The 20,697-nt window shown below is 43.9% G+C and overlaps 1 protein-coding gene across 3 annotated transcripts in view; it reads right to left on the reverse strand.

Annotated features, from left to right (window-relative positions):
- Positions 1–20,697, reverse strand: part of Cpne4 (copine 4) — a 464,454-nt gene that overhangs the window by 126,609 nt on the left and 317,148 nt on the right. For all 3 annotated transcript variants that reach the window (XM_041677389.1, XM_041677391.1, XM_041677390.1), the window contains exons 4-5: positions 5,826–5,897; positions 4,691–4,765 (exon numbers count right to left, since the gene is read on the reverse strand). In XM_041677389.1, coding sequence (XP_041533323.1) covers positions 4,691–4,765; positions 5,826–5,897 — 147 coding nt within the window. The remainder of the gene's footprint in view (positions 1–4,690; positions 4,766–5,825; positions 5,898–20,697) is intronic.

Consider the following 20,697-nt stretch of genomic DNA (forward strand, 5'->3'; position numbering starts at 1 on the left):
CACTCCTGTACTCAGAGTGGTTTATTTGCCCTTGGGAAAACTTCTTTGTTCATGAGGGAGCGAGAATCAAAAGAGAAAAGATGTCTTGGTGTTACTATGGAAACAGGTTTCATTTTAGGGATTTCCGTTGAAGGATGCAAGGATACTAGACCTCCCCTTGAAAATGGCTGACCTCCAGCTTACCCTCACCTTCTCTCTCCTGGCTTCCTGTTCCTCTGAACCAACAGTCCTACCTCCTGGAAGTAACCCAAGCTTTGGCTGGCAGTCAGGAGACTCACTGGGTCACTCTCTGTCCCTGATTTTTGTTTTCTATTTTGAGTGTATACATGTAGCTTTAGGTAAATAATTTCACATCTCAGAATCTCAATTTGCCATCTATAAACAAAGGCAGATGGACAGGGCAATGCTTTTTTTTAAATCTGCAGTATTTAAAAACTTGGAGGTTACCAGACTAACCAGGAAACAGAATTCAGATGTTCTGTGACTGATATTAACTGGATACAGCCCATTCTTTCCATAGATACATACTATGATTTTTAGATGTGTATGAAAATCAGTTACTTTAATGTTATTCACTAATATAATAAAATCCAAAAAAAAATATTTGTAACACCACGGCTTTTAGTCATTGGTTTCTAGCCAGTGACTATATCTGCTGACCACCTAAGTGGCTGCAAAATTACTTAAAAGTTAAAAAGCTGGGAAGGAATCTTCCTTGAGAACATCCAGAAATTACTTTTTTTTCTACTCATGAAAGGAAATAATTGTACTGTATTATCTGTACCTAGCAAAAACACAATGGAAGTTCACATTTTCCAAAAATGGATTCCACAATGTTTGGGGCACACACATTTCCTATAACACGGTTTTCCCATTTTCCCATTGACCTGGAGTCTAATTCTCTGCTCCTATGTCTTATGTATGACTTCTCAGATTGAGTCAGCAAATCGTTTGAATTTCCTACCTGGTTCTTGAGATGCCCTGTCTGGGAGAAGCCATGTATGCTACAGGACATGTATTATGCAGGCACTCTGCCAACTATGCTGGCTGAGCCCAGCCTCTGGGGAGCCCAGGTGCCAGGCGCTAGCAACCTTTTAGAAGTACGTGAAAAGTGCAGAGGTCCTTTCATGTGAACAAGTGGTCAGAGGACAAGAGGGACACTGTTCAAGCTCCTTAGAGACCCCAGGGCCACTAACAAACCTCAAGCCCCCTCCCTTGTACCACACCATTAGTTACTGAGAGAACGAATGAGAGACGCTTAGGGGATAACTAGTGAGGAGAAGCCATTGCGAACCACTAAAGGAGCAACCTTGAACTATTATACTGGCTGCAAAGAGACTGCAGAGCACTTTGTGAATTCCTCTGAGACCAGGACAACACTGGAAGAGGAGGGGCTTAAAAGTGGTGAGAGGGTGGGGATTTAAAGTCCATTCCTGAGTCCACTGGGTGCACTGCAGACCTGGTATTCAGCTAGAAACACCAATAGGAACCACTTTGTAAAGTTTTCATAGTAAAGTTTTCGTTACATAAGACATAAAACGAAACAACAACAAAGCAAATAAACAATAAAAAAAAACCCACTGATCTGTACTTAGCTTCTGGGACTAAAGAAATAGCTCAGTTGATATAGTGCTTAATAAAGGTAAGGACTATGTTTAATCTGTGGAACATCTGTGATAGTAAGATGCCACCCACTTTGACTGCAGAACATGGAGAAGCCAGTTGTGAATTGACCAGAAAATTCTCTACCCAACAGCTAGCTTTCGTAGCGCTGGCATGCGCCATGCAGGCTGTTGGGGGAGAAAAATATCAAAGGTCTCATCCAACACCGGACGCTCGGTGCTACAAAACCAACTTACCAGACAGGATGTACCCACGTGTATAATTGTGGCAAAATTATTTATGGGGTAACTGACTGTTTTCGTTATTGGATCTGACGGCTGGTCTACAAAAGGGAATCCATGTCTGGTTTCACAAATATACTTAAAACCCATGGCTGCTGAAGTCATAACCCTGAGAGGAAAAGTTCTTGATGCGATTTTGCTAAATGGGAGTCAAACTGCCTTCTAAGCATTCACGTTTGTGAATAGATCTGTGTAGCCTTGGCCAGAGAGGCTTCTTATTGCAGTGGGTTATGGGTAATGCAGAGACTCAAAACTGGCCAAAGTATTGGAAATAAATGAATAAATGACTGGTAGTGCCTAACCATAGATGAGATATCTTTATCAATGCTCCCCGCCCCCCCCCCCCCCGCCCCGTGTTCAGGGATTTTGTAGAAGGTGAGATGCAAAGAATGTAGGCACCGGAGGATGGGGGCAGTGCCGTGACATGCTGTCCTCTGGACATGGCATGGCTGTTGCCCACATGAACTGAAGGCAGCCGTGGTCATCTTCACAAGACCTATATAAAATCAAGCCAGTTAAAAATTCCAGTGTTGAGGTGGGGAGAAGATCCCCAGGCCTCACTCCTAGCTGAGGTATTGGCAATTGATGGTTTTTTTGGTGTCGCATGAATTTAATTGGTATTAATAATAAAAAACCAGAGTCAGATACTAAGGAGTGAAAGCTGAAAGATCAGAGAAGCAGCGCAGCCAGCCACTAGTTCTTACGTCTATGAAATCCTCAGACAGAAAGGGGTATCCTGTCTCAGCAGGTCCTCAGATTGAATGTAATGAGCTCCTTACTCCTCCTCCTTACATTCCTCTCTCCGCCCAGCCTATCCTTTCCTGTCTCCACCTCCCTAGTGCTGGGATTAAGGCTTGTGATTCCCAAGTACTGGAATTAAGAATGCGAGCCACCACAGCCTGGTTCTGTTTCTCTTTTAGACTGGATCAACCTCGTGTAGCCCAGGGTGGCCTCGAACTCACAGGGATCCGTTTGCTTCTGCCTTCCGAGTGCTGGGATTAAAGGTCTATGCCACTATCACCCAACTTCTATGGCTAACTAGTGAGGCTAATTCCACACTCTGACTTTCAGGCAAGCTTTATTTATTAAAGCAGAGACAAACTATCACCACGTCTTGGGGGAGTGAGTGTCGGTTTGACAGGTGTGGTACTTGGTGACTGGTAGGTGCCCATTCCCCAGTGGGTAGCTTCACACCTGTGTGCACATAGGCAGCATTTGTTGGACTCTGCAGTGGGCTATAATCTATAATCTTTTTAAATTAAGAAGAAAAACATGAGATTGGGAGGGAAATGTGTTGACAGGGGCCCCAGCGGGGTATGATCAAGATACACATTGTGCAAAACTTTCAAAGGATAAATAGGAGAAAAACATCTAGATTTGGTAATATAGGTCTGTAGTCTCCACACTGGGGACACAGCAATGTGTAGATCCCTGGGGTTTGCTGGCCAGCTAGTCCAGCACAGTCAGTATGTTCTAAGTCCTGGTGAGAGACCATGTCTTGAAAAAGGAGATGGATGTCTCCTGAGGAACAGTGTTCAAAGACACACACACATTCATGCACACACACACACACACACACACACACACAGTATCATGCACATAGGCATACACACACATGCATGCATGTATGCACACACACACACACACACACACACACAGAGAGAGAGAGAGAGAGAGAGAGAGAGAGAGAGAGAGAGAGAGAGAGAATTCATAGGGTTTAAAGTCTCTCCCGATATTGCCAGGCAGAATGATCAGCCATCTTTTCTAGACACTCTTATTCATACACCAATTATTATATCTTCCACATCACTGTATCATTGTATGTTATGTAGCTTTGCGATTTACATCTAACTTAGATGGTGAAACCCAGGCTGCGGTGTGAGGCTGGTGTGTCTCCTTCCTAGTCCTTTGACATGGGGTTAGATCTTCAGTTTCATTGCTTACCATCAGGCTGTGATGGCCATGGAAACACGCCTTGCACACTCTTTCTCTAGGGAATAGAACTGACCAAGGGTTATAGGTTTCTGAACTCTGATGTCCATCCTTGCATTTGCAGTGTGGCCAGACTACCTAGGATTGCTTCGTCTAGTAACTAAGTGCAGAAGGGACATTATGGCAGGCTTTTCGCTGGGAGACAGTTCTCAGTTGTTGGCTTTGGAACTTCCCCATGGCTTTGCAGCATCCCTCTTGGTCTCTTTTTCCTTCAGGGTCAGAATTTTTTCATGACCTGTCCATTTTCTCCCAGTTTTCCCTTTATGCAAGCCACAGGCATAAGTACAAACCCGTGTCTTTGATTCTGCCTTGGTGTCTGCTACTCAGTAGCTCTGGACTATGACGTAGGGGAAGCTTGGACTAGTTATTTCATCTTTTAATCTCTTTCTTCACCTGCATTAATACTCCTATCTCATGGGAATTGTACACATGACTTAATCAGACAGTGTATGTGATGCTCTTAGCCCTGAACTTGGCAAACAAGGATGCCTCCTGATGTGCCATCAAACACCCCTTCCGGGCTTCACATTTTCCTGATGATGCGGGAAAGTCATATTTTCCTGGGCACAGCCGACCCCCGGCATTTGTAAACAAATGGTGACTTAGTCTTACCAAATTGTTTTACCAAAGGTTCCTCCATTTGGGGAAAATCTTGCCTTGCAGACCTCTCTGAAGTCTTTGATGTGTTTAATAATGTGGGTGGAAGGGGAAAAGAGCTGCGAGGAGGAATCTGATTAAACTGTGTGTCTTAGCTTTATTACTTCCTTCAGTGAGGTCAAGGTGAAACGTTTTACCTTATCATCCAATTTCCGTGCATTGAAAGCCAGCTCCACGTAGTCATCATTGCCTGATAACTCTTCAGCAATCACCTAGGGGAAAAAGCACACATCAGCTGCTGTAGAGGGCGGACCCTCAGTCCAGGAGCCTGATAGCATCTTTGGGTAATTTTGATCTCAAAATGAACAAACACTGACATTGGGCAGGTGTTTCTCCACACTCCTTGTGCACAGGGTGCACCATTTTCAGCTCTGAAAGGAGCTCACTAGTCTACACAGCAGTGGGTCGCTAACTTTCATAGGCTGGGTGTGGAGTGTGAGTTGGGGCCCAGGCTGGAGGTGGAGCCATCAGGAACAGCAGCTAGGAAAACCTTCCTTTCCGGATGAGGAGATGCTTGCTTTTAATCCCAGCACTTAGGAGAGAGAAGTAGGCTTATCTCTATGAGTTTGAGGCTATCTTGGTCTACATAACAAATTCCAGGCCAGCCAGGGTTACTTGGTGAGACCCTGTCTCAAAACAAGTAAAAAAAAAAAAAAATTAAAAGCACCTGCCTTTTCTTTAACAAGTCACTTGGCTCATTAACAGTTGAACAATTCATTTGTTGCCAGTGTCACAAAGAAACTGAATTTCGGCACCTATTTCCTTTAAATAAAGAAGAAATTTGCTTAAACAAAGTCACAGAGCTCAAATTCATTAGTCAATAAAAAATATTAAGGTTGGCCTCTTCTTGGCAAGCAAATCAAACTTTGAACTAAATACTTTTAAAATAAAATTGTTGGAGGGGGCGCTTTGCCAATCCAAAAACTCCAGCCAATTCTGTATTCTTACTGTGTCCAACAGAGTCAACTTTCTTCTCTTTCCTTCTCTATCTTGTTATTTCTACTGTGATTGCAGAAGCTCTCAGCAGAAGTGAGTGACCCCACTTTCAAATCTACTTCCTTCCCATTTTCCCTAAGGGGAGAAGGATCAAAATGGTTTTCACAAGAAAGGAAAAGATGAAAAACAGAAAAAAAAGAATATAGAGACTCTTTGGGCAGTTCAATTAGCTCCCAGCAGGCAGAGGAGTTCACCATCCTAGCATCTCTTTCAGACCAGTACTCACTGATCCAAACATGGGGCCTAACACCTGTTGCCACCCCAGGGCCAGCTTACCGTGATGGAGGACTTCCCCGCTGTGTTCCCATGCTTCAGCAAGGACTTGGAAAGCTTTCTCTGGGACACAATCTGCAAAAGGAAACAAAAGGAAAACGCTATGTATGCAACTCCAGACCTATTTTGAAACACTCTCCTCCGCAAAATGCTTCATTGGCAGCTCCACCTGAAATTATATACATATGTTGTCCCTGAGCCTCTCTGAATACAAATTAGCACCCCCATTTCCTCCTTCTAGTGTGCTGTAAGGAAAGGGGGTGAGGAATTTAGATAACTCGTTTGGGCAGTGGTATTACTGCTGATGAGATGTTTATATCAGAATTAGGAGCAGAGTGTTGAACATGTATATCAAGGAGATTTCACAATCATCTGAAATTAGCATCAAATCTTTGCAAAGTAGGTGCAGGGAGGGGAACGTGTAAACACGTGACTTCTGGGTCTGTCATCTCTGGAGCTCTATTTTTAATATATCCATCAGGGAGCTCTAAGTCTCATCAGGAAACCGATGCTCAGACAAGCCCACGGGAGTGACTGAGGTGCTTTTCAGGACCCAGGGTCAGTGTGTGCTCACAGGGACAGCTATGGCATCACACGGGAAGTTACTCTTAGAAGAGCTTGCTTGCCCCTCTGGTTCCCCTGCTTCTTATTTCCCTATCGTGAAAGGTGAGCTTGGCGAGGCATTATGGTTGGGGTTGCTACATAGGCCATGTCCAAAAGGGGAATGGCGAGAAGGGAATCAATGTGCTGCTTGCCTCTACTTAGGGAGAGAAACCGCCCTCTTGGTGGGCAGCTTCTGTCTAATATGGTCCCCAGTAATGCCAGCTTCTGGGTGTGGTGCTAGTGTGTGAGCCTCTCTCTTGAGTGTGGGGTGGTACAGTGACTGCTTCTAATCATCAGGACACCTGAGGGATGGAGATGTCACGTATGCCTGGGAACTCCCATTTCTCTTATTATTCTGAGGGATTGTAAGTTAGCCCTGTACAAAGTCTCACATGGATAAGAGCACACGGCTCTTTTTGACAGCTGTGCTGATGAGCCTGGGAGGAAATCCAGCTCTAAGCTGAGCCCAGGGACAGCAGCACCCTGACAACACCTTCGATGGACCCTTGTCTAGAAGACCTAGGAAAACCATACTCTGATTCTGGAAATGAGAAGTGAATGTGTTGTTTTTTTTAAAGCTACCACATTTGGGGGGGGGATTGTTTTCTTTTTGCTAATCGCAGCAAGATAGGAGAGGAGGTCTCTGTGAAAGGCAGGGGAGACAACCTCATCCTCTGAAATCCTCATGCTGTGTGTTTCCTGGTCTCAGTTAGAGTCGTGGAAATACAGAGTATTCTGGGCAGAGAGAAGAAGTCTGGGAGACAGTCCCAGGCTGGGCAGTGACAGGTCCATCAGGACCATATTCTCAAGATGCTTATCATGCTGTGGTCCAAAGAGCAGAGAGTATTCCCAACATAAAACCACTTGGTGGACACACTGGTGATGCTGGTAACACCAGTGATAACCATGACAACCTCGGTGACAGCCTTGACAAAGCCTCCCACCTGAGGAGCGCATCCGTGTGTCAGGTGCCTGCAGACATTCACCCAGTCCCCACTACGTGTGAGACTTTGTGAATAGACACAGAAGCAAAACCAGATGTCACACCTGGCCTCGCGAAGCACACCGTTTCTTCCTACGAATCTGGCAGCGAGAGTACATCATGAAAAAATGAACCAGGTATTATCTCTGAGCAGCAACAGGGACAGCATCTGACTGAGGAAATTTGCTACCCAGAGGTTTCTCTTTCTAATGCCCTTGTGCTTCATGCCCATTGGTTACCTACCCCTGGCTCCTGTTGATCCTAACAACCTTAGGCTGACATGAGACAGGGTTTCTCACAGGCTTGGTACACCAGTTTCATTAGGCTAACTGGGCAGTGAATCTTAGAGATCTGCCGGTCTCTCTTTCCCCAGCACTGGGATTATTAGTACACACTACCATCCTTGGCTTGCTTATTTATTTATTTACTTATTTATTTATTTTTGGTTTTTCAAGACCAGGTTTCTCTGTAGCTTTGAAGCCTCTCCTGGAACTAGCTCTTGTAGACTAGGCTGGCCTTGATCTCACAGAGGTCTGCCTGCCTCTGCCTCCTGAGTGCTGGGATTAAAGGCATGCACCACCACTGCCGGGCTTCAATTTATTTATTTTCTTAGTGTTGGTTCTGGAGATAAGAATGTGGATTACCCCGTGCTTGTGAGGCAAACATCTGACCTACCAAGTCCTTTCCCCAGCCCCAAGTGCCTCTCCACTCTTATCAGTTTATCTTATCTTATCACACCAGCGGTTCATTTGCAGGCGTGGATAGCCTGTTATTGTGCCAGCGCTCTCCTTCTGTTCATGCTAGGAAGTGGGCATTTGGGGTACAAGTGGCTAACCAAGTGGGCAATCACAACCTGCTTCATAGTCTCCAGGCCTCCAACTCAGCTTCAAAGACCGAGTAATAATTAAGGTTTCAAAGCTTCCATGGTAACAATGATAGGCATTCAATAGGCTGTCACTGATGTTGCTGTTCTTGGGGCTCTTGGGCAAAAATAGCAGGGATGCCCAGCTGGGGTGTCAATCTATAGAGAAGCCTGTTCTCTGCAAACCCCACTTATCACGCATGCTCTGTTGCTTTTGAAACAACTGCACTGGGCGGGAGGAGACCTTAGGTCACGCCTTGGAATGAGGAAGCCAGAGTGACAAGGACCGACTCTGGCTGTAGCTGACATTTGAGGCCAACAAATAATAAGGTTTGCATGGCTGCAAGGCTAAAGGGGGTGTACCTGTCAGAAGTCCTCTAATTTGATTCTTTTCACCCTGTGGCAGGGTCACAGCTGCAGACCTTGGCATACAACAAAAGGGCGGCAAAGAAAGAAGAGATGGAAGCTGCAGACACCCATCTACCCCGGGTTGGCAAAGCTGGACCAGAGGGCCATTCGCACCACTGGGAATCTGGTCTGCATCAGCCCTGGGTCAAGGGGGAGGGAAGACTCTTCTAGTGAGGACGACAGCAGGGTCAAACAGCGCAGGTCTCCATTCAGTAAAGCCCAGGGTTTCATTTAAACAAATCAGAACAAAGCCAGGAAACTAAACATTTAAGCCCATATTGTAGCAAGTGTATAATCAGTTATATTTCAAAAACTGTCTATATTTCAAAAGCAGTCATTTGGGGACTAGACACACATTTGTCATGAGGCCATTTTCAGTGAAAATGTTCTCAGTATTCTTTTTATAAATTGCTACAGTAGCAAATATTTATTGAATATCTTCTATGTGTCAAACATCGGTTCATAGGCTACAAGGGTGGGGAGAAATCAATTACAATGTATTTTTAATATTTTTAATTTAAACAGGATATATCACATTCCTTGGTCCTTTTCTCTCCTCTAGCCCCTCCCAGATACCATCCCTCAAACTCCTCTTGTGTCCTCCACTCAAGGTGGTAGCCCCTTTTTTCATTATTGTTATAGCATTAATATTTATATCTATATATGTATTATATGCATATATATGTATAGATCCATATATGTATATATACATATATACATACTCAGTAGGCTGTATATATATATATATATGTGTGTGTGTGTCTGTTGAGTCAGTTTTTGCATACATGGACTCAAGGTTCCCTTTGCCCTGGACAGCCAGTAAGAGGGATCACCCCTGGGAGAAGCTGATTCTCCTTCTCCCAGCAGTAACTAGTTGGCTCTAGTTGTTTGCCTGGCAAGAAATGCATAAAAGTACAATAAGTGGCACTCACATGTTGGTGTCAATCAACAGCTGTCTACATGGACTTAACATTCATTCACAGGAGGGAAATCAAGCCTGATATTGGAAACCTAGCCAGTTTCCTGGGGCAAGGAGAGTCATGGAACTTAGAAAAGAATCTATGACCAACACTTGACTAGAACAGCATCAATCCTTACCACATGCTATATCTTATCCTTATACCACAGAGAAGCATAGCTACCGCCTCTCATCAGAGAAACTTGTCTTTACACCAATCACAGAAAACCACAACTGGACACAAGGCAGCGATCAACATCGCGGGACCCCAGCTCCAATGGATACATCCTCCTGCATCTGTGGCTCAGAGAACACCTCAGAAAAGGAGGAAAGATTGTAAGAGCCGGAATAGCAGAAGTCTGCTGTGAAACAGTGTCTTCTAGACATGGTGCACAAACAAGACTGGAAAAGAGGCAACATCAACAGACATGTTAACATGGAAGGGGAAAATGGTTATAATATTTTAAAAACCACAGATTTTACACAGACTAAGTACAGTTCTCAGCCTTTAAGTGGAGCCCACCAAAAGACCATCCTGGGGAGAATGACCCAGAAGGGTAGAGAGGGGATGGACCCAACGGGTCATCTATTGGTTTGGGATTCCTGCCTTAAGTTTTCTATTAAATAGGATTCCAATTACTTCAGTGTAATTACAGGCTTTTCCCCTTTGTCTGACTTTATTAGCAAGAGTTGGAGAGGAAGGGGGGATTTAAGGTTTAATTCCTTCTGTGCACTAATTGCTCACCTTTGCCTGACACTTGTGGGTGAGGCCACGTTGCCATTTCTCTTCTTAAAATTCCACCTGCAAGATTATTTGCTGTTATTTTTCTGCCTGAGTCAGAAATCAGCCACTTTTAGTTTTATTCCCTGCTTAATAAAGGATCTCTCCGTGAAAACAGGTGTTTGGGTGTGGTTTGTGCATAATCTGGGGTCCAGGAGGGAGCCCTCATTCTTTGGGGATCTCCTTCAAGGACTATAAGGTGTCACTACACAATCTAAAGTAATAATCACACAGAAAGCTCTGGATGCCAGGCCAAATGTGGGTCCTTAATCAGCATCACCAGTTGTACCTCAGTTTCCTGATTTGTACGTTGGTGATAATATTATCTATAGCATGGATTTCTCGTGTGCGTTATGACCATTAAAAAGATTTCAGAACCAGGTGATAGGTGCTTAGAAACACTACATCTTTCTTCCCTTCTGTTCTATCCAATCCATCACCATTTAGTGAGAATTTCAGTCATCTATTAACTTGGACTGGGGCCTGAAGTAGGGGAAACGGGCTGATGGAGGCCCTGAAGACACCGGATTAACTGGGCTACACAATCAGATGATCGGTCGGGTAGGGAGAAAGAGGTGAGGGAAGTTTTCCTTCCAGGTTGCATTTCTCCAGCACCCAGGAGAAGAAAGGTTCCACTCACTGCATGGTCCCTCTAAAGGAAGGGTTGATGGAAGGGGCTCTGAGAAATGCAAGGGGAGGTGGTGAGTTTGGAATGGGCTGTTGAATCTGAGATGTCTGTGAGCCATCTGCGGAGTTATTAGCTTTACTGTTGGATATCTGAGGAAGTGTCCTGAACTGGGAGTCTCCAATGCATGAACAATGAATGAAAAGAAGGGGCTGGTAGGGAGTATATGAAAGGCAAAGAATGCAGGGCTAACAGTGAGGCAGCCCTCTATGTTGAGTACTTAGCAATGTCATTATAATTCACTCTACTGCCTACTCAACCCTTGTGTAGGAGGACTTTCTATGGACCACCAGCTCCCAAACAGTGACACAGAGACTTATTATTGTGAAAGATGGCCTTAGCTTATGCTTATTTCCTACTAATTCTTAAAGTTTAAGTTAACCTGTTTATATCACTGTATGTTATGCCACATGGCTCCATTATCTCTGCTCAGTACCATGCATCCCATTTCCTCTGTGTCTGGCTGGTGAATTCTGCCTCTCTTCTTTCCAGAGTTTCTATCTCTTCCCAGAAGTCCCAGCCATTCTCTCCTGCCTAGCTATTGGCTGTTGAAATATGAGCAGCGGGGCTGCGTCCCATCACCAGGCCGCCTGCATGGCTAGCTTTACCCAAAATAATTACACGGACACTGTATTCTTTTAATCACTGCTTGGCCCATTTCTATCTAGCCTCTTCTAGGCTAACTCTCGCACCTGGACTAGCCCATTTCTAATATTCTATGTAGCACAGCTAGGTGCGCTTACAGGGAAGATTCTAGCCTACGTCCATCCTGAATCGGAGCTTCATCGCATGTGTCTGCCCAGGATCGGGGAGCATGGCGTCTCTGTTCCAGAGAGCAGAGCTGTCCGTCTCTGTCTGAGGCATCTTACCTCACTTCCTCTTTCTCCTAGCATTCTGTTCTGTTTACTCCACTCACCTATGTTCTAAGCTATGAGCCTAAGCAGTTTGTTTATTACTTAACCAATGAAATCAACAGATTGATATATGACACTCCCACATCAATTGGCTGCTTATCTCTTTATTAAGCCAAACAGAAGGTGCCTTGGCAGAGACATATTCACCGTATACAAAAAGATTATCCCACAACACCCTTGAACAAACCCATCAGTGGGGAAGTAACCTCCAGGGCTATGGAGTGAGTGAGTCCTCTGTGTGGTAATAAAAACTTTGAAGAGAAACTCACTCAAAGATAAGAAGTGAGCAGTGTTACTGAGGATGTAGTAGAGGGGACCTTTGTGCACTAAAATGGGACATGCATAAGTTGCTTCAGTTTCTGTGTGGATCATCAGCAATTTGTGTCAATGTCCTTAAAATCAGTGCCAAAACATTCTTGATAAGTTGTTATAAGGGAAAAGCAGTAGCTAGGGTACTCAGAGGTCCATAGGATATGATGTTCATCCACATGTTGTACGGAATGACAGAGGACTGGCAACAGCTTTAATGTCTATAACAGAGAACATGTCATACCAATTTTGTCATATATCCCTTAAAATAAATGAAGCAAAAGGAAGAACATTCACACTGACAGCTTTGTCGCTATTTATTGAAAGAGGTCAAGCGAGAAGGCTAGTATGTGTTTCAGGTGGCAGAGGGCAAATCTAGCATGCATAAAGCCCCGGATTCTATCCTCAGCACTACAACTTCAAGGTCATCTGCAGAATAGAGAATCCAGGGCCAGACAGAAACACATGAGTCCCCATCAAAATGAACAAAACAATAAAAATGAAATGAAACATGGCAATAAAAACAAAAGAAGACCCAACAGCAAAAAAGCATCCATAAGTGACCAAGTATTTATTTAAAAACAGAATTGTGTATGCGTGCATCATGGGAGAAAATCTGTAGTGTGTACCAAAGTCCTTGAACTATCTCTCAGAAGTAAGAAGAGGGGTGAATTTCAAGCAGATAATCCCTTTTAGGCAGCAAAACAATAAATCCATTTTCTACAAGTAATGCGGCTGAGGGAAAGGGAGTCTTTCTTGACTTGAGCAGCTGCCCTGTGGAAGATCTTGGGTGTTTGTAGAAAGCCCCTGGGGTTCAGCCCTTGCAAACCTGACAGAGAGCTGAGGGTGGGGCTGGGGTGGGGCTGGGGAACAAGGATTCAGAAGTAGTCACAGTCCACTGTCCCGTGAACTCAAGGGCCTGGAGATTTCATGGCTTTGTCCTGTGGACCCACAAGTGACATAGGCTTTGTGGATGTTCTTTTTTGGGGATCAGTTCATCGCTAGAGCTTGCACGAAAGTGCTGCCAAGGAGGGTAAAAGTTCCCTGCCAGCTGCAGAATCGCTCTGTATTGAGACAGCTATCTGCTCTAAGAGTCAGAAAGCCTGGGCTAAAATCATGATCCCTACACTGGCACAGCAGGTTACTTCAAGGTTCAAGAGTGCAGCACACAGACAAGGAAGTCATGGTATCTTCTGGAGTTTTATGAGCGTGAGTGAGGTAACTGGTGCAAATATTTCAGCACTGAGTCTAGTAACAGTATCACCTCTTGGTTTTCATCTTTAGAATTCAGTCAAGGTATTACCTGATATGAGATGAGTGAATACATGAGCCTAACAGATCCTTGCCATGGGCAAAACAGGCAAAAAGACTCCAAGTTGCTTAAATTCCCTGGTGCTGGAGTATTTCTGATAAATCTGCACAGGTGGAGTGCCAACGAGTTCCCTGACGAGCTAGGAGAACTACTGTTTTCAGACCCAGGAGTCAATTTATCAACCCGTGGGAAAGAATGTCCCTGTGCTTGACCTCTGTGACCAGCTTCACGGTGGCAGCACTCAGGAAGGACTGCTTCACGTTTACAAAGGGTCGGGCTGGAGAGAAGACTCGGCAGCTAAGAGCACTTGTTGCTCTTCAGAGGACAGGGTTTCAATTCCCAGCACCCACAAGGGGACTCATAAGCAAGTGTAACCCCAGTTCCACAGGATCCAACAGGCATGCACCTGGTGCACACACATGCGTGCAGACAGAACATCCATACGCAGAAATTAAAGGAAAAAAACCAAAGATATTTCCAAAGGCTTGTAGAAATTGCATTCCATTTGGTAAGCGATGTGGTAGAGTGAAAGGCACATGTGTAGATAAGCTCAGTTGAGTTTTGAATTGGAGCTATGCAAATTGCTTTCAGTGTGATCTTGGGTGATGGAGCTAGGCTCCCATGGCTGATCCTTTGTCACTTAGAGACAACGGTGCTCTTATTTAACTTAATACTTTTCATGAAACTTGGTTTTTTTTTTCTTCAGCTTACCACTTAAGAAGAAGCCAGTGGAAAGACCTGGGAAATGTTCAAGTTTTTTTTTTTTTTTAATTTCTTATTAAGGATGTGAAACAAGAGTCCAGAGGTCACATAGCTTAAAAGCAGGAGAGAAGCAGCTTAGACTTTTGTGAACCCAGATGTCTGATGTTAGTTTTTGGTTGTGCCAGGTTGGAGGTTTGTATTATTTTACCAAGTGATGATGACGATGGAGGTACTGGAGGCAGTGGAATGATAGTATGATCATTAGGGTGGTGCTGGTGATGATGACGGTGATGATGGTAGTGTGTCGGTGACGGTGACTGTGGCAGTGACGGTGATGATGACGATGGAGGTACTGGAGGCAGTGGAATGATAGTATGATCATTAGGGTGGTGCTGGTGATGATGACGGTGATGATGGTAGTGGTGTCGGTGACGGTGACTGTGGCAGTGACGGTGATGATGGCAATGGAGGTAGTGGAGGCGGGGTTATGATGGTATGATCATTAGAGTGGTGCTGGTGATGATGACGGTGATGATGGTAGTGGTGTCGGTGACGGTGACTATGGCAGTGATGGTGATGATGCCGATTAGTGGTTGTGGCGGTAGCTGAGGTAGTGGGGATGCGGTGATAATGAAGGTGATGACTATAATAACTGTCGATGATGTCAGTGATGGCACTGATGGTGATGGTAATGGTTGTGTTAGTGGTGAAGTGATCATTACGATGGTGATAACTGATGGCGGCGATGGTGATGAAGATGGTGATGATGATGATGATATCATTAATAGCAGCATAAATGCCAAGCCTGATCATCTCTTTGAGATGGCTTGATATGAAAGTGATTTATTATTATGAATTGGCCATAAAATAGACCTTTCAAGTTGGGGCATTTTTTGAAATTAAGGAGATGTAGATATCTAACACAAAATAATATGTTTAAGTTAGATATGACTTGGGCAGGTGGGACCAAAGTCTACACTCTCATTATGTGGATATCTGATTAGAGAGGGTACAGCGCCCCTCCACCCAAGTGTTATGGAGAGGCCAGGAGTACCAGGGCAGATTGAACCTGCTTTGTTGTGGGACTAAACCCATCCCTGCTTTGTCTCCTCACTTCTCAGCTGTCTGATTCCACTGGGGCCCTGTCAGCAAATTAACTATAACAGCAGATTTCTTGCTTTGAATTTTAACAGAGGGGATAGAAGTTGGCAGGATTTCTGCTCCTTTGTTCCTCTGACTGGTGAGGCCAAGAGTGCTGCCCTGAGCATTCAGGTGGGCAGATGCTCCAAGAACAGGAGTTGCGACTCTAGTCAGCTGAGTCTGGGCCTCTGGGAGCTGGGACTCAGGAGTGTGCACCTTGGCTGACCTGTGCTGGTATAAGGAGAAGCCCCAGAGGCCTATGTTCCATGCAAAACAAAACTAATTAATTCATACCTGGCCTCATTTTGTCCTTGGATCTGAATCTAAGACTCTTGGGAGTGACTTTGTAAACCAAGCAGGTATTTTTCCTCCCCCTAAATCCTATTAGATTAATTCAAAATATAAATATTATGTTTCTCAATTTTGACTTGAATCAGCTCTGGGAGGATCTTACAGCCTCTTTGCAGATCCAATGGTGGCTCCTTAACTTATTTGTTATTAGTGCCCCAGGCCCTCCAAGGTCTTTTCGGTAGCTAAAAGTAATATTACAAAAGATCAGCATCAGATTACCCAAGCCAATTCTGCTTCCCATGGGCAGAGGGTTGGGGACCAAGGTTTTCCCAACACCATCCAATGATGAATTCTCAGAATCTTACAAATACCTCACATAGCAGGCTTTTCCTACTGACATATTGGGCTGAAATTCTGCACATACTGAAAAAGTTTATCAGTGGGTTAAGAGTCTGTGTGTGTGTGTGTGTGTGTGTGTGTGTGGTGTGCGCACATGGTATTACATGTGTGTTTCAATCTATGTGGACATCCATTGTGTGAGTGGGGTGGGTTTAAGAGTCTTTATAAAGTATGTTACTCCCTCTTTTGCTTATTTATGAGTGTTTATGATTCTGTTTTTACTGATAGGCACTAATTATTTCTTGCTAAGTGTGAATATGTATGACATATGAGTGTGTTTGTATATGTGTGTGTACAGGTACTTATGTGTGTGCACATGCATATGGAAGCCAGAGGTTGATGTCAGGTAGTTTTTTCAATTGATCCTCATTGTATTTTTTGAGACTGGGTCTCTCACTAAACCTGGAGATCTCTGTAGGGTTGGGCTGGCCGGCCAGTGAGTTTCAGAGTTCTGTTTGTCTATACCTCCCTAGTGCTGAGATTCCAAACACACTCTGACTAGCCTGGGTTTTACGTCTGTCCGGGGAACCACAACTCCAGTCCTTACGCTTGAGTGGCAAACACTTTACTGACTGCTGAGAGATCCTTTGTTGTAATTTTTATTGCAATTATGATATAAATTTATTGTGGGAAATATAGGAAAATAAGCTGTAACACTACAAACCAACCACAATCATACAACCCAGGCACCATCACTGTTAGCGCTTAGACATGCATCCTCCGGAGGCTTTGTCCTTTGGAAAAGTGGGAAGCATAACGACTATCACCATATTTTCCCACCGCTTTGGAAGAAAACACAAGAGACTATTTAGTTCTCTTATGACTATATTTGATATTCAGAAAAGTTTGTCATCAACACTAACTGAATTTCATACATAGCTTGAAGAAGAAATCAAAACAACTCATAGTTTTAAGATAAATACAGTAAACTTTATAAGGTAAAAAATTTTTCATTTTAATACATAAAAAGATTTTGTCGAGAATGGTTTGGGGGAAACTACCTTTTTGATTACTGGGGTTCACCAACTGGTGATTTGGCATATTGATAATTCTGTTTAAGGTGATACAGTGTCTTCCGGCTCCATGCTGGGACAAAGATAGCAAAGTCTTATCTGATACTCAGGAGGCTGATATATGATAAGGGCTTCAAGACAGCATTTTCAGAGGAAAGGCAAGTGACAGCTGGTGGGAAGTGTATGCTAAGTGTCATGGTGACAGGGCCAGGCTGCATGGGCAGCCAGTTCTGAGCTGGGTGGACTTGAGAATCTAAGGAAAGCTGGCTAGGGATAAAAAAGCAGAACTTGAGGTTGTCTCAGCTATACCATGCGGCTCCTTGTCTCAGTAACCTGGTCTGGGAGCTGAGTGCCTTGTCTAGCCTGAATAAAAGGGCTATTACCAGGACTAATGCCTAGAGCTGTCTTTAACACAGAGATAGAAGCCTGTAAAGTCTCATTCAGTCCTGGCTGTCTTACATTCCTCCTCTGAGTCAGATAAGGCTAAGACAGGTATCAAATAGTTATAGATGTGAAATAGGGCCATAAACACAAGCTCATTTAAAATGCTACTGAGTATATCTTTTTTAATAGTATCTTTGAAATTGAATGGGCACAGGCTAGCTTTCTCCTGGGAAGAGGGGTGCTAAGGTAGAACAATGCCATCTGTCATTCAATGGCGTCTCACACCAAATACTGAGTCACAGTTGGAAGGAAGCAGGAGCATGTGGGCTATGTGGTGCGGACTTGAGGGACCATTTTTCAGGTGAATGAGTACAGAAAAGAATGCTTAATGTCTGAGAGATGGAAGGTAAGAAATGAGTGGCAGTCATTGACTCAGAATGTGAAGGAACTTATAAAGGGATTGACCTAGAACATTCTATAAAGATAGATAAAGTCTATGAGCCATATGCTACAAAGATGTTAAGCAATTTGCCAGGGACACCATGGTGACTTGGCGGCAGTCCCCAGGTGTAATGCGTGACTCTAATTGTGGACCCTCTGAAGGAGGTGCGAAGCTGTGACAGGAGACTTCCTGGGACTTGAATTGAAGGTTGCTAGTCAGAAAGAGCTAGCAAAGAAAGAGGAAAGAGGATTTTATTCTCCTTGGAGACCTGGGGACTTGCTTGGCCACAAGCACCCTGAATCCTGCATATTTTGAGCAGAGCATCAGCAGGAGGGAGCGGCACTGCTTTATGGGGTTCCATGGCTAGTTCAGGGGAACAAAAGAACACTGTTTACTGTGACATCATTCATCACTTATGCAGTTGCCACTGCAGTGATTCTGCAAAATTAGGAAAAGCTTTTCCTCCGAGAAACAAAGGGGAAATGAGTTGCTTGCTAGAATATGTAAATTTGACTTCCCCAGGTGTAAATTTTAAGGCACAAAAACACTAGATATCATAGAACAAAATGCTGACCTTGGATCTTGCTCTGGGCATTACAGTAAGTTTAGATGACATATTTGGTGTTCACAAATGGGTCCATTGTGACCCTAGACCAAATTCACGTAGATGATGACAATTTGAGGTCTACTGCTATTTTCGAGGGTCACTGAGCTGATATAATCTGGACAGCTCTCTGTGTCAGGAAGGAAACCCATCATCTGGATAATAGGTCTATTTGACTATATTTAATGATAGCAAAAACAGTGGCAGCCAAGATCTCCATCAAGGACTGATGACATAAACAGCTCAGTTGGTAAAGTGCTTGCCTTGCAACCTTGAGGACCTTAATTTATCCCTTGGACCCATATTTTTACAAGGCAGGGATGGGTTGGGAAGATGGCTCAGTGGTTAAACAGCTCACCATGCAAAGCTTCCATAAGCTTTGGTCCATACCAAAGTCTAGATCATAAGAAACCCAGGTAAATATGGGGTGGGCATGACACCCTACCCTGCTGGCTTGGCCAACCTGGTCTATTTGATGAGTTCCAGGGCAATAAGAGATGGTTTTCCAGCTTCTACATTCACACATATATACATACACTACTCTCTACAACATACATCTATATATAATCTCTCTCTCTCTCTCTCTCTCTATCTCTCTCTCTCCCTCTTTCCCTTTCTCTCTCTCTCTCTTTCCCTCTTTCTCTCTCTCTCTCTCTCTCTCTCTCTCTCTCTCTCTCTCTTTCTCATATAACCCATGAGTCATGCTGTAGAGATGTAAACTTTTTGATGGAATGTTGTTCTTGCTTCTCTGTCCTTAATTTCTCTAGATATTTCATTGTATCGCTGGTTTCTTTCATCACTAAAGCCGATGACAGAGGCTGACTCTTTAGCAGGTGCAGGGTTCTCAGAGCATAGTCTCTGGTCCATCACAAGGGACATCACTGGGAAACTTGGAAATTCTCATCATGGAGCCTCACTCTAGATCCCCTGAACCAGATGCTCTGGGATAGGCCCAACAGTCTGCATTTTCATAAGTTTCTGAATCATGGGCTAGAGAAATGGGTCAGTGCTTAAGAGCAGTAGCTATTCCTATAGAGGACTGGGGTTCGATTCCTAGCACCCACATAGTGGTTCACAACTACCTGTAACTCCAGTTCCAGGGGATTTTATGCCTTTCTTCTGGTCTTCACAGGCACCAGGCATTGATATGATGCACAGACACACACAGAATGTGGTTTGCTAGCCTTCTGTTATGAACAGGAATCAAAGAACCCAGTGATACTGAGTCCAGTACTTCTTCAATGGCTTACCGATGGGGTTCTCAGTTATTTTCAAGAAGAAAACACATTGAGGAGCAGCCACATGGCAATAAAGAAGAGGAGTTCATATGGCTGTAAATGTTGCTGCAGCGTAGAGAAGAGAAAACGGCTGTAAGAACTTACGCAATGAGTATGTCCAATATGGCTAGGCAAGGAAGGAATTCTTGTCAGGTGGGGATGTCCCTGCATACCGATTTTATAAGAGTCTGGCTTTAGGGGATTGGCAGTCACACCAACAGTTTTCAAGAAGCTACATTGCTGCAGTCTTTCAATTTTATTTTTTTTAAGATTTATTTTGTTTTTAATTATGTGCATGTGTGTACATCTGTGCTGCTAGGTTCAGGCATCCGTGGATGACAGAACAAGTTGTTGGATCCCCAGAAATGGAGTTACAGGAGTCTGTGAGGGGCCCATCATAGGTGCTGGAAAATGAACTCAGGTTCTCTACAAGAGCAGAAAGTGCTCTTTCTTGCTGAGTTATCTCTCCAGGCCTTATATTATAATCCTAAATCAAGTGTCCTTCTCAAGGGACGATAACTAATGCTGAGCTTTTGTGAAAGTGTTTATAGATTATCTAAGTTTCTTTTATATAAGTTATAAAACAAATTTTACTAGAAAAAAAATGCTCTACCAAACACTACCAAGGTCAGCTCTGACTTGGCTTTGCACTAATACTACTTTCTCATTTATACGGGTTAGTGATGGACTAGCAACTAGAATAATTGGAAAGGACCATAAAGAGCCACGGAACGCTAGACAATGCACCTGTGTTACTTGGTCTTATTTTTCTCAACTGTTTAATGACAATAACAGTAGTGGGTAGTGTC

The sequence above is a fragment of the Microtus oregoni genome, unplaced genomic scaffold (genome assembly GCF_018167655.1).
Source record: "Microtus oregoni isolate MIOR12 unplaced genomic scaffold, Mior012 000028F_ref0000031, whole genome shotgun sequence".
Lineage (NCBI taxonomy): Eukaryota > Metazoa > Chordata > Mammalia > Rodentia > Cricetidae > Microtus > Microtus oregoni.